The sequence below is a fragment of the Podarcis tiliguerta genome, assembly GCF_965153285.1.
Source record: "Podarcis tiliguerta genome assembly, chromosome: 6".
In the NCBI taxonomy this organism is placed as follows: Eukaryota; Metazoa; Chordata; class Lepidosauria; order Squamata; family Lacertidae; genus Podarcis; species Podarcis tiliguerta.
In genome coordinates this window covers 96,832,926-96,849,768 of record NC_139539.1, presented here as the reverse complement: position 1 = coordinate 96,849,768, position 16,843 = coordinate 96,832,926, and the positions used below count along the sequence as shown (strand labels likewise).

Genomic DNA, 16,843 nt, shown 5'->3' with positions numbered 1-16,843 from the left:
ATTCTTAAACTGACCAAATCCTTTCTCTGCAAGGTTAAACTGGAAAAGCCTCCCCATTGTCTCTTTCATCACAAGATATGTCTGTTTGAATAAGGTGTGAGCCTGTGACCTGGCCCAGGAAATAAGTATTTTACCACTACAAAAGAATGGCCAGACACCCCAGGCAATCCAATCAAGTAACTTGCCAGACAGGAGATAAACTGTGACAGGAGAAAAACAACATTTAAATTTCTGTGATGTAGGTGGGATGTATCTGAGGGGTGGTCTTAGGTTACACCCTTTCTGTGATGTATGCATAATGTTTCTGGGGGTGGTCTTGATCTAGAGAATGGGAATTTCAAAAGTCTTTATAAGCCCTTGCACGGCATTTTGGGGGGTCCTCCTCCTCTCCTGCGTGTGAGGGAGTACCCTGTAGCAACAGATCAATAAAGATCAAGCTTACTAGCTGCTTTGCTTCTGAATATTCTCTGGTTGGCCTCTGTTATATTCTCCTACCAATAGGGAACCTATGTAAGGACTCTATATGGGCTCTTGGATACCCCATAAGAGAAAAGGGCATATTTTTATTTACAACAAGTTCTACTGTTATAGAGAAAAATCCTCTATCCACTTTCTCCATGCCATGCATACTTGTATAAACTTCTATCATGTCACTTCTTGGGCACCTTTTATCTATACTAAAAAGTCCCAAATGCTGCGAACGAACTTCATAGGGGAGCTGCTCCCTTGATGATTTTCATTGCCCTTTTCTGAACACTTTCCAACTCCTACAATGCCCCTTTTTAGGGGAGTTAACCAGAACTGTGCACAGGAAGCCTTGCCTGGATCCAAAGAAGTTTAATCCCGTGTAATATGTGGTCGTACTTTATTGCCCTACGTGAAGACAGATGGGTGGAGCCTCCTGATCTCAGCCATTGTTTTGGATTGAGCTTGGCTATGCGGAGCAGAGAGTTGACTGGCCAGAGAACAGGAAACTGAAAGAAAAGTATCCAAGGCTCTCTTTGCAATAACATGTGCAATAGCATGGTACAGGAAAGGAAGAATATAGCTTTGAGGTTTTGGGACGAACTTTTTGTTTCCATAAAAACGCTTGCCATTTCACTTGATACAGCTGAGCCCTGACTGCTCTAATGAACCCGTCTCCATGGGATAAATGCCCCATATGCAGACACTGCCTTCAGGAAAGCACACACACACACACCATAGGTGTGTGCAGCGGGGGGCGGGGGGCGGCACACACTAACTAAAAAAAAAGGATCTAGGGAAGCAGAGAGGTGCAGACAGAATAAAAAGGATGCTGAGGAACTCCCTCGTCCACAAGGCATAGATCCATTCCAGCTTTTTTCTTCTGCCTCGGTCTGTTTCTATTTCATGGCTGTGTCTTCCACTGAGCTCCTCTGGCCATCCTCTGCGGGGATGAGGGGCTACTACTTTGTGGTGTGCAAGCAAAGAGGAACAGTCATTCTGCCACCAGCCTTTCAGATTTGCTCTGCCTCTGGCCAACTTTGCACAGGTATTTTTCTCTGCTGGTGGTGACTGTATATAAAGATGTAGTTAATACTAGTGGTAAGGTTGAGCAGAGCTTGTGTCCATCAGATTGAGGGCAACCAGCTGCCCCCGCAGGATGCTTCATGGGAGCCAAGCAGCTATTATGGGAAGGAACTCCAACACTCAAAGGACGAGGCTCTAACTTTTCTTTTTGTGGAGACAAGGTAAGACAAAAATGCTGAGCTGAAGTTACAGGAATTCCACCCAAAATCTGTTTTATGCTGGGTTACTTCAGCGTGTAAGAACAACCAGCAGTGTAGCTGTTCTATTAACATACATATGGCAATGGAGGCAAGAGTCCCACTCTCCTTCCTTAGCCTCAACTTGTTCCTGTGCCAGCCAATGACATATTACTGATTCAGACAGAAGGGTTCAAAGGAGAGCAATAATGCTCTGATTCAGATGAGATAGGGAAGTGCTGAATCAGTGCTTGAGCACATTAATGCACTGAATGAGAGCCAATAAAGTGAAACTCAATTCAGGCAAGATGGGTTCATGCGTTCAGGTTGGTAGTCCAGCCAGTGTTGGATGAAGCTGTACCCCCTTAAAGGAGCAAGTTCACCATCGGGGTGCGTGTGTATACCTAGACCCAGGTATGTCACTAGGGGTGCATAGGGACTCTGGACATAGAATGCCTTCTGTCAGTTTGCCACTGGGGAATTGCCCTATTCAGTGGTACAGCAGCTGCTCGGCATGCAGAAGGTTCCAGGTTCAGCCCCCCATGGCATCTTCAGGTAGGGCTGGTGGAAGAGAACCCTGCCTCCAATCCTGGAGAGCTGCTGCCGGTCAGCGTGAACAACACTGAGCTAGATGGACTGATAAGCTGACGTGGGATAAAACGGCTCCTGTCTTTCTGTATTCATTACTGGTCAGAGAGAGAGCTTAGCCCCATATCTCCATCTCTGGTCATCGCTAAGGAGCCGCCTTTGGAAACAGTTGAATTCTAACTACCTGGGCATTTCCGTTAAACAACTACACTGGTTGGTACCCAGGTCATTTCTGAGCCCGCCGAGCTGCGAACTTGGACGAGCTTCGCTTGCGTTTAAGCCAAGGGCCGTCGGCTTCGGGCGGGACGCTTCCTCGCGGCGAGGAAAGGGCGAGGCGTCGCTGGCGGAGCTTCGAGGGTGCGGCCCAGGCGGGCGGGCGGGGCCGGAGGCGCCCAGGCCAGGCAGGATCCTCTCCGCCAGCAGCGAGCAGCCAGTGCAAGGGCTCTCCGCTCGTAGCTGCCACCGCTGCCTCCGTCGGGGAGACCGAGTGCTCGCCGCCGCCGCCGCCATGCCCAAGTGCCCCAAGTGCCAGAAGGAGGTGTACTTCGGTAAGACTGCCCGTCGGGGCGCCTGGACAGGGGTGGCGGGAGGCTCTCTCGCCCTGGATCGGGGGCGCGTCTCTCGCGCGGGCAGCCCTGCTTCGGGGACCCGCGCAGCGGAGGCGGGAGGGTCGGGCAAATGCGCGTCTGGACGGGACGGGCTGGGCCACCGGCTTCCCCGGGGAGAAACGGAGGTCCAATTGCAGGACCTGGACAGCTCTGTCCAGATTTGCGGGAGCCGAGCAGCCTCGGAGCCCGCGCTCCCGGGGATTCCTCGACGCCCAGCCCCTCGGCGGCAACAGAGATCCGCAGGCTCGGGCTCTTTGCGACGACGACGTGGGCTGCTCCGCGGTGGGGCGAAGGCACAGAAGAGCCAAGTTCGAAGGCTTGGCCAAGCCTGTTGTCTGGCAGACCCAGAAAACTGGGAAGAACCAAGACTGTATTGTCAAGGAATCTGCTCCCGACAGCCCTGTTTGCAATGCAGGCCCAATAAAATAGCGCTAAGTTGGGGGGGGGGGGACACAATAGGATAGAGGAAAATGAGTAGGAAGGAACCTGGAGAAAACAAGACGAGAGGATGGGGACTTCCAGACATAAGTTGCCATGTTGATGCAGCGGGTCTGGTCCGGCATGGATGATGCAATGGTACCAGATGAGGAAATATAATAGACCATAGGAGGAATGTTCAGTTAAGACCAGGGCGCCATGGTTGCTTGGGCACCCACAGTAATACAATGGTGGAGGCTGGGCACCCACAAATTCGAGGAGAAAGGCCGGCAGGCTGCGAGAGAAAGTTCAGCTTCGCCCCCTGCATCCAGCCCGTGAGGATGCGGCCTTTTGGGGAGCCTGGACATAGAGGCAGAGTCTGTGCCTCTGCGTCCGAGCCCCTCCCTGTGTGGCGTCGCACGTCCTGAGGGTGAGTTGGCACCCCGATATTAAGTATCACTATGGACAAGTAAAGAAGATAGGCAAACATTTTACAGAGGGGAGTCACATGTAATAAGCATGTATAAAATTTGGCATCAATATGAACTGTTCTTATTCCTCAAACCCTCCCCATTGACTTCTCTACTAGAAGATATGAACAGTTCAATCTAAACAGACAATTGGGAAATTTCCAGATATGGAAAGAAAACAAATAGAAAATCTTTCAAGATTGGAAAGATTTCCAGACCATTGACCAAGCAAAATTGAAGGTAGACCCACTCAGTATTTGCAAATTGGGACTTTTCCGAACAGGCTGACAATTAGGAAATTTGGAAGGAGAAGACTGAGTCAAACAAACTGAAAGATATCTCAAATGTTCTCCAAGATACTTAAATTATTATTTAAAAAAAATAGGTAAATAATCCATAATTATATGATGAAATTGAATTACAATACAAATAGAGAAATTCCAAGGGAATAATTTTGAAAACTAGTTGAACAAAAAATCCAGTTTTTGTTTCAGAGGGGCTCTAATTTTTCAATTGCCATATCTTATAAATAAAATTACATAAAAATGGCAGTTCAGTGGTACTGGAGGGAAAAAATCTGTAAATCAGAAGAGGGAAAGAGTTGGATTTGACAGGAACCAAAAGGTGATTTTTATTGGGGGAAAGCCTTGTAAGAAAGCAGTAATATTGGCAAATGGTAATAGAAATATTTAAGGAAATGTTTCACATACAAATCTTTACGTTTGCTGAATTTTACACACCGACAAGAGCATTAAAAACATAAAATACAGATTTTGCAAATACCAATCCATTGCAAGGATACTGATCGTGGAAACAACAGACCAGAGGACCAAATACTGAACTAATCAGGAAAGTTTGGGGGGAATTAGAGGTCATAGAACTAACTGTGATGATGTGTCATTACAAAACGTTAGAGAGGAAATGGCTAAGTGAGTTCTGACAGTCCCCAAAATAGAATTGAGTACAGTGGTACCTCAGGTTACATACGCTTCAGGTTACATACACTTCAGGTTACAGACTCTGCTAACCCAGAAATAGTGCTTCAGGTTAAGAACTTTGCTTCAGGATGAGAACAGAAATTGTGCTCTGGTGGCGCGGCAGCAGCAGGAGGCCCCATTAGCTAAAGTGGTGCTTCAGGTTAAGAACAGTTTCAGGTTAATAACGGACCCCCGGAATGAATTAAATACTTAACCCGAGGTACCACTGTATAATGGATATAGGGCTGCCAATAACTTGGATTCATATGTTCATGTACAGATCAATATTTATGTGTATGTATGTTTATGATTGTGAATGATTATGTGAAATATTCTTGCTTTTTGCACACACGCACGCATTTAAAAAGGAACAATGTCTAAGTGATACAACAGCCATGTAGAATGAACATACAGTCACAGCATATTGGTTTACACAGCTGGAAATACAAAACAGGCAGCCAGAACCATAAAAAGATTAAAAAATGAATCTTAAAAGCTAAAGAACACCAATTAAGCCTCCTTTTTTCAAATAGGGAAAAGGTGTACAGTATTTGTGTTACAAGTTTGTATGGGACCCAGAGAATTAGTGTTCAAGCATCATCTGAGGGAGTCTGGACTGCCAAGCAGACACTGTTCACCTCTAAGATGCGGTAATCAATTTCAGAGCTCCTGTGTACATTTGAGGACAAAATGTACAAATCCAACTATATGTGCAGTTATGTCTGATCTGCAGCAGAGCTCAGCCCTGGAGTCTTACAATATGGGAAGGGGAGCTCTGAGCATGTGCAGAGGCCAGGGCACACTTCCACAGGCAGCTTCCTCCTTAGATGAGTGAGGCTTCAAGTCAGATATGCATCCTGCCACACTGCTGTATTTAGAAAAACCATAACACTTTGTTCATGTCACTTTTCTTTTCATGTAATAGGTGCTGTTGAACAGGAAATGGTTAACAGGAAATGATTGCCTTTGACATTGATAGCTCCAGTTCATGGGGAAGTAGCTAGAAGTTTTCTGTAGACAGAGCTGGCTTGATGCCACTGACTTGAGTTGGCTCATATCACCTTTCATCCTGTGCTGCTTTTAGCATTTTCTTACCTATTTGCTCAAGGTGTTAATGCAGGGCCTGATCAACAGAAATCCAGCAATGTAGCTCTTGCTTCAAAATGCACTTGCAAAGCCCTTTAAATCTCCCAGCCCTTATAAATTGTAAACAGCAGTGGTTTAGCCTTTTAAAAAAACTTTATTTTTTGAAGTGTGTCCAGCAAAGTCTTCTCTTTCTGCATGCAGTGGATATTTGCCTGATTTTGTTGAGTTTTTCCTTTAATTTGTGGTTTGTGATCTGGAGACTTTTGCTCCTAGATTTCTAAATGACAAAGAGCAGGACCACAGTATTCCGAAGCAGCAAAGCTATTACACTGCTGCAAAAGGAACTTGCAGGAGCACCTCAAGGCATGTTTGAAATTGGGTAGTGCTTGGAACAATGGATGTAGCGCATCTTTATGTGTGAACATAAAGCTAAACAATGTTGCTGTGAAAAATCTAATCCTTGTCCCTTGGAAAATATTTGTGAGCTGCAGTAGTTGAAAGAGCCTTATTAAAATGACACCCTTTGTAAATAGAACTAGGAGAGGAAGCACATAGATTGTACTGGTGGTGGTTGAAATCTATGTGTTTGACTGAGCTGATGTGGCAAGTGAGTTCAAATGATACTTGCGGCAGGAGAGGCTGCCTGCCTGCAGTCCCTCAGAAGCTGAACAAGTAGGTGATCTATTTGGACAAATGTGTCACAGCAAATTCCCAAGTTCTTGGTTTGGGGCTTGCAGCATTCAAAATTTGCCAGGCGCCAAGCACATTTTGCACCTGGCTTTCGGCCACTTGCAACCAGGTGAAGATGCCAGGATGGCGCCTGATGTCTCCCCCAACTGGAGGTGCATGTCTGGAGATCCTTGGATCTTGACTGTTTTCACACACCAGCAACACATCCTGTAGAGTTCTATCTGTACTATTTTATCTGCACAATTAGAATGATTTCAGGAACTGAAATGTTGTATGGAAATAATATGGCTTTCGAGACGTCTGCCCCCCAAATGGCAACTAGTCATTCCGTTTTGGTGACTGTAACCCTGGTGTAAGGAGCCACCAACACTGAGTGCTTGTATACTGGGCTCTCACTTGCGGGGTGCCTCAGGGCTCTGTCCTCTCCCCCATGCTTTTTAACATCTACATGAAGCCCCTGGGAGAGATCATCAGGGCATTTGGGCTGGGTGTTCATCAGTATGCGGATGATACCCAGCTCTATCGCTCTTTCAAATTGGAACCAGTGAAGGCGGTGAAGGTCCTGTGTGAGTGTCTGGAGGCAGTTGGAGGATGGATGGCGGATAACGGATTGAGGTTGAATCTTGACAAAACAGAAGTACTGTTTCTGGGTGATGGGGCGAGCAGGTGTGGAGGACTCCCTGGTCCTGAATGGGGTAACTGTGCCCCTGGAGGATCAGGTGCACAGCCTGGGAGTCATTTTGGACTCACAACAGCCCATGGAGGCGCAGGTTAATTCTGTGTCCAGGGCGGCTGTCTACCAGCTCCACCTGGTACGAAGGCTGAGACCCTACCTGCCTGCGGACTGTCTTGCCACAGTGGTGCATGCTGAAGTTATCTCCCGCTTGGACTACTGCTTTGAAGGTGACCCAGAAACTGCAATTAATCCAGAATGCGGCAGCTAGACTGGTGACTGGGAGTGGCCGCTGGGACCACATAACACCAGTCCTGAGAGATCTGCATTGGCTCCCAGTACGTTTCCGAGCACAATTCAAAGTGTTGGTGCTGACCTTTAAAGCCCTAAACTGCCTTGGTCCTGTATACCTGAAGGAACATCTCCACCCCCATTGTTCAGCCCAGACACTGAGGTCCAGCACCGAGGGCCTTCTGGCGGTTCCCTCATTGCGAGAAGTGAGGTTACAGGGAACCAGACAGAGGGCATTCTTGGTAGTAGCGCCTGCCCTGTGGAATGCCCTCCCTTCAGATGTGAAGGAAATAAGCAGCTATCTTCTCTTTAAAAGACATCTGAAGGCAGCCCTGTTTAGGGAAGTTTTTAATATTTAATGCTGTATTGTTTTTAATACTTGATGGGAAACCGCCTAGAGTGGCTGGGGAAACTCAGCCAGATGGGCAGGGTATAAATAAAATTATTATTATTATTATTATTATTATTATTATTATTATTATTATTACCACTATTTCTTGTTTGTGTCCCTGCCATGGTAGCTGAGAAAGTCACTTCCCTGGGAAAAGACTGGCATCGGCCATGCTTGAAGTGTGAAAAATGCAGCAAGACCCTGACTGCAGGTGGCCATGCGGAGGTAAGTCGAGGTTTGAGGTGGCTGCTTCTTGCCTGCATGACAAACTTCCAGGTGGAGCCTGTTTGTAGAGTAACTGCATATGTCCATGTGACTTTTTCTGACGTGATGCTTCTGAATAATTTGCTGCAAACATATGCATGTGCCTCTAAAGTGGGTTGAGCAACAGAAGCAGAATTGTGATGTGTGCTTGCTCTGACAGATTGTGCAGATAGCCTGCTAACTAAAGCCACTGGCTTCTTCATCTTATTATTTATTACGTTTATATGCCATCTTTATCTCCCAAGGATATTGCAAGATACTTGCAGAATATCTATGTGAAATGGACTTTAGTCAATGATTTCTGGTCACCTGTTTCTTACTGTTTTTCACATGTCTCATTGGGGAGAACAATATATGATATCATCAATTATATTTATTTCTAAAAGCTACCTGTGCATGAAGATGTCCCCTTTTTAAAGTTCTACACAGGACCTATGGTTTACCCAATTTATTGGTGGGTGGTTGTTTCCCCCCCCCCAGTTAAATTATTGGGGTTCCCATTGTTTCCCTTGCACATACATATGAGCAGGAGGAAAAGGGGATCACAAAAACATTTCTTTTGGCAGCTTATTAACTGGTCTCCCACCTTTCAGGAGTGAATGTATGCTCCCCCTCCCTCAAGTAGAAGAGGGAAATAATTCAGAAGGAACGCCGGATGACAGACAGCCTTATTGTTCAGATTAGCTGGCTGCAGGTTGTGTTTGTGCTGCCAGGGTGGCTGGTTTTCACACCACGGTAACCACCAGCTAACAAACAAATCCCTGGTATGCAGTGCCGTTTCTCATGTTCATGGAAGGAGCTGCAATGATTTGCCACTTGGATTGCCCAACACTGTGTGCGGCCCCTCCTGATTATTACAGAGTTACAATTTATTTTCTTTAGTTTAACTTTGGGGGGGGGGGGAGAGAGAGTCCCATTACTAGTCCCATTACCAGCCATCCTGTTCCCTTCTCTCTGTGCAGAAGCTGAGCAGCAAAGGAAGAGGGTGGTGCAGCTGGAACGTTGCTTTGCAGCACACCCAGCCCAGCAGCCTCTTTTGAGAACAGGAAGAGGGGAGCACATGGGGAAAGGGAGCTGGGGCTGCCTGGCGAGGGGCGGGGTGCCTGTTTGAATGGCTTGTGTGTTCTTCCTGAGTGGGTGCGGGTGTGTTGTGTTACCATGGTATCTTTGTGTGAGTTTATTGTGAGCTGTGGAATGAGTGAGTTTGGGTTTCTTCCTGGGTGGGGGAACTGAAGGTTTCTCTGTCTCTCTTTGTGTGTGTTTTAAAGGGAGTCAGAGGACATATTGCTGGGTAGGTGGGGGAATGTGGAGTGGGAGTTTTAGGAGGGGTTGGTTTGGGGTTTTGGAAAGGAGAGACTCTTGTGGGGATTGGGTTTGTTTGTTTGTTTGTGAGGGGACTGTCACAACGGTTTGTCAAAATTGGCCACCCCTGCTTTGCCATTATTTGTGGGCTTCACTCCTCTGGCAGGGCAAACAGAGCTGCAGGCAGCTGCTCTGAGCAGCAGGCCTGGCTTTTGCCCCAAGAGCAGACAGGAAAGCGAGGCTCTGCCTTCTTAGCCTCCAGCAGGAATTGGTTGGTGGCTCTGGGTCTTTCCTGTCTTCCATACATACTACAATCCTTCCATCAACTGTCCCGTCTACCCTGCTTCCTCTGAGATGTTTGTATTCTCTCTGCAGCATGATGGGAAGCCTTATTGCAACCACCCTTGCTATGCTGCCTTGTTTGGACCAAAAGGTAAGATTCCTCCAGACAAGCACTTGTTGCTCCAAAGATTTCATCTTATGGAAATAGGATCACATGCCAGAGTATCCCCATGTATATTGGAGTCTCTCTGGCTCACAGGAGGCAGAACTCTCTCTGTGAAGGAGTTATAAACCGGATGCTGGCCGGGCTGCACATTAAGTGCCTCTGCTGTTTGCTGTTGTACATTAATGTGTGGCAGCCATATGGTGACAGACTTTACTGTCACATTTGAAGATTGCCTTGGAGCTTCACCCAATCACCTTTGCAACACGTCCGAGGCTCCATTTTCCATCTCTTCGCACCTTCTGTGCAGTTAGATGATTCTGAAGACATGGGGAAACTCTGGAAAAAAACAACATATTGTAAATGCTTATTGATATTTTTACGATTTCCATTCAGATAAACTGAGAGTATTTGGTCTGGTACAAAGTATGCAGCTATATGTTTAAACTATTTACAAAACTAGGGTGGGTCCCAACATTAAATGCTTTTATTTAAAAAAAATAATGTAAGACAATCTACAGTATTAGAGAATAAATTCTTATACTGAACACTCAGATGCAATATATATTTCCGCACCAAGTCTATGAAACGAGCATACAGGTAAATAGCATGTGAATTCTTCTTGCCTTTTATATTCTAAGTTGTAAATTATACATTTTACATTGTTAAAACAGTAAAATAAGATTATTTGATATGCTTTTTTATTTGATATGTTTTTCTGAGAAACACCAGGAAGAATCTGTTTTTTAATGGCTTCAACATTTCCTGTAATTTGACATAGCTGGTACCAATGGCAAAAGGGTGTGGACATAGCCCCAAATCCCCAAACTAGGATTTCTGCACCCATTCACAAGTGGGTCTGGGAGATGATCTTGAGTCTCTGTTCGAGAGGCTAATTGCTGCAGAAGAGCCAAATAGCCAAATGTACCCTTTGGAGGAGTATGTTGAAAGTACTGCCTTTCCATGTGGTGGGGATTGATGACACAAGCTGCTTGGTGATCATGGTCCACCAAACTAGAGATGTACTGTCCTTTCATTAAATTAATATGACTTTTCAGATCCCTGGATAACTATGGATGATGAACTAATCTTGTCCCTTGAGGGAAAAACCCCTTTTCTGTATATGTCTGGGAGGCTACAACAGAGGGAATTGTCATTATCTTTAAAAAGTCCTGGCCTAGGCCTATTCAGAGCCTCATCTTGGGTGGCTCTTTTCATGGCCAGATAACCAGGTGTGGAAAGTGCCATTAGTATTGATTTATCTGGTTTCCTTTCAGGGTTTGGCCGTGGAGGGGCTGAAAGCCACACCTTCAAATGAAGTTCAGGTAAATTCCTGTTATTAAAGCTTCTTCTTGAAAGACCCAGGATTGCTTTTGTAGTCCTGATGGTTAGATCCATTTTGATCACAGTATTCTCTTTGCCTTCTTTTTAGGGCTGGAAGGATGGAATTGGCTGTGGATTCCAGCAGTTTCACAAATCATAATAGCCGCAATGTGCCTCCCCCCCACCCCAAACATGTAGCAAGCTAGCTTATTATGAAGGCTTTCAAAAGAAGCATCATGCTAGATAACTGGGAGATTTCCTGCTCTGTATAAATGGAAACATACTTTGAGGTGGAGACCAGAATCTTTTTTCCTAATTTTAACACCGAGTTTCTTGGAAATGAATTCCTGCCCAAAGCCTAGCCCTGCTTTTAGACTCTGCTGTCCATGATGATGATTGTGTCTCAGTAATAAAATGTTGATTTGAAGAGGTTTGCTGCAGCTCATCTTTGGAAGCGGGGGAGGCGTGATGTGCTTGTATTTGCTGCCCTGGAGGCTCTTGAGCAGACCCTTTGGAATCTTCTTTGGAATCCCAGATGGAATGGATACTAGCCATTGCTGTGGGGATGTTTAGGATAATAGGTAAGGAAATATTTGTTACGTATTTGTTAAATCCTTCCTTCACTCATGCTAGAGAGTGACGTAGCAGAGCAAATCCCCTCTATATTCACAGAAGCTGGCTAGTAGATTCATTTGAATCTCTACAAAATGACTAATCCAATCTCCCCTTTTCTCCCTCCTAAAATATAATAAAGACTCACAAGTCTGCATTTAAAAGTATAACAATAAGTTTACTTACAAGTTGTTCACAGTACACATCCTAGAAGGCAGGCTTTAAGCTTCAGTTTACAAACATATAACGTGGCTTACATCCTTTGTGAGGATGGGCCTAAGTGCTAACAAAATGGATTAGACTTAACTATGAGATGAATCGAACAGGAACAAACAGGGCAGAGCATGAGTCACACTCATAGGCTGAGTCACTTAGAGCAGGAACAGGAAGTTACGCACCCCCTGTCTCTGTCCACTCTAGGAAGTAAAGCATGTTGTAATTGACTGTACTGATGTCACACATCCCACAATTGCACCCATGGAAAATTCCATTCAGGCGCTGACACTGATTAGCTGGTGACATCCATCACAGCCCAAAGTGATGCTCCACCCACCTCTGGCTGCTCTCTTGGCAGCCAATCAGCAAGAGGCTTCAGACCCCTGGTGGAATTCTGAGGGACTGCATTAGCAGACCCTACTTTGGCTCTGCTGTCCCCCCTTGCCTGTGGGGAGAGGTAGAGAAGAAGAGGGGAGAGGGATGCTGGGGATAGAAGGAGAGGGAAACACAAAAGACACTCCACACTTTCACAGTTATTTTTACATCTCTCCTCATAGAACTGGGGGACTCTCAAAAAAAGAAGGGAAGTTGTTGGTGCTGGTGGGGTTTATTAGTAGGGAAGGGTGTTACCAAAAAACCCCCAAACCCACAGGAGGGGGCAAACTTACACTTCTGGGCACACACACCGTCAAGCTACTTTGCTATTTTCTTGCATTTCTCAAACCCTATGTGTAGAATTAAGGAACTGTTACTGAAGCTGGGGTGGATTTTGGGTTTTTTGGGGGGTGGGATTTTAAGCAGACAAAAAGCAGTAGCAAGCAGTTGTCATACAGAAGCCTCAGATGCTACCTGAAAGATGCTACCTCAGATGCTACCTGAAAGGGGAAGGGCAAGGCACACAGGGAAGGAATCGCAGTATAAATCCCCAGATACCTGCACATCAACAGCCACCTGGGAACCTCCTCACCCAAATCCGTTGTCAGGGATGCTGCAGCAAGCAAACAAAGGCAAACTTCCTGCTTCCCCCAGATGTGCTTGTTATGTACTAAAGTTCTCACCCTGGGCCAGCAGGGGGATACTGTAGATAGTTATGCAAATAAGGGATCGAAAGTGACGTTCAGTGATTAGATAGTTACAGAAAATGGTTACTGTTGCGTTCTAGTAGAGCTCTATATAAGCAGTCTGGCTGAACCTTTCAGTTCAGTTCTGTTCTGGCCTGTGAATAAACAAGAGCTGTCTGAAGAATCGCTGTGTCGTCTGATATGTTCACCCACAACTTAACAGTGCTTGTGCTCTTCCTCGCCCTGAGCCCATGAGAGGACCCTTGGCATAAAGTGTGATAGAACTGGAGTGGGCAGAGGGGGAGACTGGGAATCTGGGAGGCAGCAAGCAGCAGCAGCAGGAGGAAGAGGACTCCGGGAAAGATGGCCAAGGCTCACTGTTTGACAACAAATGTCTACAGTGAAGATAGTCAACAGCGTCTTACACAAGCTACACATTCAAGGGGCTTCTCAAATATTCCAAAACCATGACACAATACACATACACAATTTACTATGTTATTTACATTTAAGTACATTTATATGTATTTTACTTATAATTTACTAGTTCACACTTTCTTTTTGAGGGGACACTTCTGCTGCAGAGGTTCTGTGTTATTGCTGCACTGAAAGAGCAATGTTTTGAACTGTAGTCACAAAATGACCCTTGAGAAACAACTAACCCTTCTCTTTGTACATGAGGCTCTAATATTTACAGAATAAGGTGACACCACTCTTGTTCTTTGAGCATCTGGGCTCCCCATCTCCTACTGCAGCAGCCATATACTTGGATTGTGGAAATTACTGTCTCTGCCAGAGCCTTTATGTAGACTTCAACTTAAGCAATCCTACTGAAGGGAGGAAAGGAAAACCTAAATGGAACCTTTCACTTATTTTTAGAAGCAAGGGTCAAGGGCCACCCTTTCCTTTTGCCAGTTCTACTGCTGCTACAACTATAGCTCCTGCTAATCGTTAGGTGAATGTGCAACAAAGAGGATTACAAAGGCGTTGGCATTAAAATTCATTTGCCAGACTGCAAAGAGATAAATGTGACAAATGTCAGATCATGATAGGGTAGGAATAATATGCTTTCAAAAAAGCGTGGATGAAATATGCTGCCTTTATTGTGGTTCACTGCAGGAAATTTTAAAGTTACTGCTGCATAATTGGTTGTTTAAATGGTAAATCCATCTAACTAGCAACTTGGTCACTTCAAACTCCCAAAGCAGAAAGTTAAAAGTGCATTTATCTGTTCTTAAGGGTATTTTTGTTCATGTTTACTGCTGCAATAGGAAATGAAAAAGAAAATAATAAAGGTGATACTTCCTTCTGACAGTAAGTGTGAGCTCCCACTTATTTTAAATGGAGTTTTTCCACTTCATTCCAACACCTAGATTGGTGTTCGGGTAATATTGGGTAAAATACAAATACATTGATATGATAAATTAATCTGTTACAAAGTAGGTGGCTGAGTATTCTTCAATAGATTGAGAAGCCTTAGATAACATGGATGGTTTTTAAAAAGACCGAGGCCCTTGGTGAGTGAGGCTGGAAATATGGTGGACATCTGCTATTCTGTTCTCAGAAGAAAATTGCAGCTTCTTGCCAAAGAACCCAAACAGTCTCTTGTCATAGCAAGCTTTTCCCAAGCAAATAATCTGACACCGAGAACATGAATAGGAAACTCTTGCTGTGCCATTTCAGAGGTTTGTGGAAATTCTGGTTGCTATAAACATTTAGTCATCAAAGCAAAAAACAATCTGTTACGCTGGGCGTGGGTGGAAATGGACAGATAATGAGTGGAATGAATCAAACAGGAAGTTGGCTGTCTTTGCAACAGATGCATAGTTGTAACAGCCTGAGACCAAGAAAAAGGGGAAGGTTATTTATACAATATCCAATTTATGCTGCTTTTGCCCATATCACTCCTCCTCCTCCTCCTCCTCCTCCTCTTTTCTTCTTCTTCTTCTTCTTCTTCTTCTTCTTCTTCTTCTTCTTCTTCTTCTTCTTCCAACCCTTCAGCTGTAGATATCAATATAAAACCACAAAATACATAAGAACAACAACAAAATAATAATAATAATAATAATCCCCCTCCCGCAACACATTTAAAAGTTCATCAAATGCCGATCAGCCAAAGACCTGCTTGAAGAGGAATGCTTTTGCCTGGCACCTAAAGGTGCCAGCTGAACCTCCCTGGGGAGAGCATTGCACAAATGGAATAGCCACCCATACTCTATTTTTGGCATAGCAGAGGAAGGAGACAGAATCATTGAATTGGAAGGGACCTTGAGGGCCATCCAGTCCAACCCCCTGCAATGCAGGAATCTCAGCTAAAGCATCCCTGACAGATGCCCATCCAACATCTGCTTAGAAACCTCCAATGAAGGCGAGCCCACAACCTCAATGGGAGACTGTTCCATGTCAAACAACTCTGTTAGAAAGTTCTGCCTGATGTTCAGTCAGAATCTCTGTTTCTCCATAGATAATGTGATATCCAATATTTAAGGTGTGGCTATAATTAATCACCACATAATTATCTCTGTTGACAGACTGTTGACAGGAGATGGCTAGATAGATAGAAAGGGGGGGGGGGACACACCTTGGAGAAAACTTTTGGCCAGGGAGCCTGAATGTACAATCAGACTCCATAGCAGCCAACTGCTATGGCTTTGTTTAAGACATGGGGCTGGCTAGGACTGAGAAAGAGTGAGAGAGCCACTCCAAATTCCTATTCAGCCACTGGATGGCTTTGTTCAAGCCACTCTCTCTCCCGCGATATATAAACACACTGTGCACTGAAAGATGAGATAGAAATCTATGGAGGCAATCTCTATGCCTTCCTTATGCTCAAGAACTTTAACCTGAACCCCAAAGAAACAGGGCTTCCCCTCCTAAGAAAAGCTCAACAACTCTGACCTGAAAACCACCCCCCAAAACAGGGCTTTTCCTCCTAAAAAAAAGTCCCCCAAAACCAGGGCTTTCCTTCCTAAAAAAAGCCCAACTTTGACCCGAACCCGTCAAAAGGTGGTAGATCACTGCCATCCCTGATCTAGAATACCGTATTTTTTGCTCTGTAACTCACTTTTTCCCTCCTAAAAAGTAAGGAGAAATGTGTGTGCATCTTATGGGGCGAATGCAGGCTGCACAGCTATCCCAGAAGCCAGAACAGCAAGTGGGATTGCTGCTTTCACTGCTCAGCAATCCCTCTTGCTGCTCTGGCATCTGAGATTCAGAATTTTTTTTTTCTTGTTTTCCTCCTTCAAAAACTAGGTACGTCTTGTGGTCTGGTGCGTCTTATAGAGCGAAAAATACGGTAACTGCCGTTTTGCATAGTGATGGCCGTCAGTCTGGGATGGTTTTAGACAGATTCCTGGCTCTGTCCTGCCTTTCCATGTTTGAGGCAGCAAATCCTTCTGATTGCATTGCTGGGAATCCCAAGCAGGGCGAGTTGCTGCTGTTGCCCAGGGGTCCTGGTGGTGGGCTTCCTTTGGGGCACCTGGTTGGCCCCGAGAGTACAGGATGTTGGACTAGAAGGGCCATGGGCCGGATCCTGCAGGTCTTTTCTTCGATTGTAATGTGTTTATAAGTTGCTCACCTTAAAGATTAGCATCTCCATCCCCAAGCATGGCAGGGGGTTCAACATATGCAAGTGGGGGGTGCCAGATCTTTGTCAAATGATTTTTAATTTGCACTCTGACCCTGAGTGTGTGAGCAGATCTT

At 45.2% G+C, this 16,843-nt stretch overlaps 1 protein-coding gene and 1 long non-coding RNA gene across 2 annotated transcripts; one reads left to right on the top strand and one right to left on the bottom strand.

Annotated features, from left to right (window-relative positions):
• Positions 1-2,640: 2,640 nt before the first annotated feature.
• Positions 2,641-11,679, top strand: CRIP1 (cysteine rich protein 1). Its single transcript, XM_083446566.1, has 5 exons — positions 2,641-2,863; positions 8,049-8,143; positions 9,860-9,917; positions 11,207-11,254; positions 11,362-11,679. The coding sequence occupies exons 1-4, from the start codon at positions 2,824-2,826 to the stop codon at positions 11,245-11,247; spliced, it is 234 nt and encodes a 77-aa protein (XP_083302692.1). The 5' UTR covers positions 2,641-2,823; the 3' UTR covers positions 11,248-11,254; positions 11,362-11,679.
• LOC310680210 lies at positions 10,129-16,100 on the bottom strand. The gene is made up of 3 exons (XR_014512690.1): positions 15,136-16,100; positions 12,051-15,082; positions 10,129-10,268 (listed from the first exon to the last, which is right to left on the bottom strand). It is a non-coding gene; the product is annotated as an uncharacterized lncRNA (long non-coding RNA).
• Positions 16,101-16,843: the final 743 nt, after the last annotated feature.

What these genes read in the sequence shown, in the direction of transcription:
- CRIP1 (XM_083446566.1), top strand. Translation starts at nt 2,824, where the DNA reads ATGCCCAAGTGCCCCAAGTGCCAGAAGGAGGTGTACTTCG. An exon ending in CCAGAAGGAGGTGTACTTCG is followed by an intron (nt 2,864 to 8,048) that starts GTAAGACTGCCC and finishes CTGCCATGGTAG; the next exon opens with CTGAGAAAGTCACTTCCCTG. An exon ending in CTGCAGGTGGCCATGCGGAG is followed by an intron (nt 8,144 to 9,859) that starts GTAAGTCGAGGT and finishes TTCTCTCTGCAG; the next exon opens with CATGATGGGAAGCCTTATTG.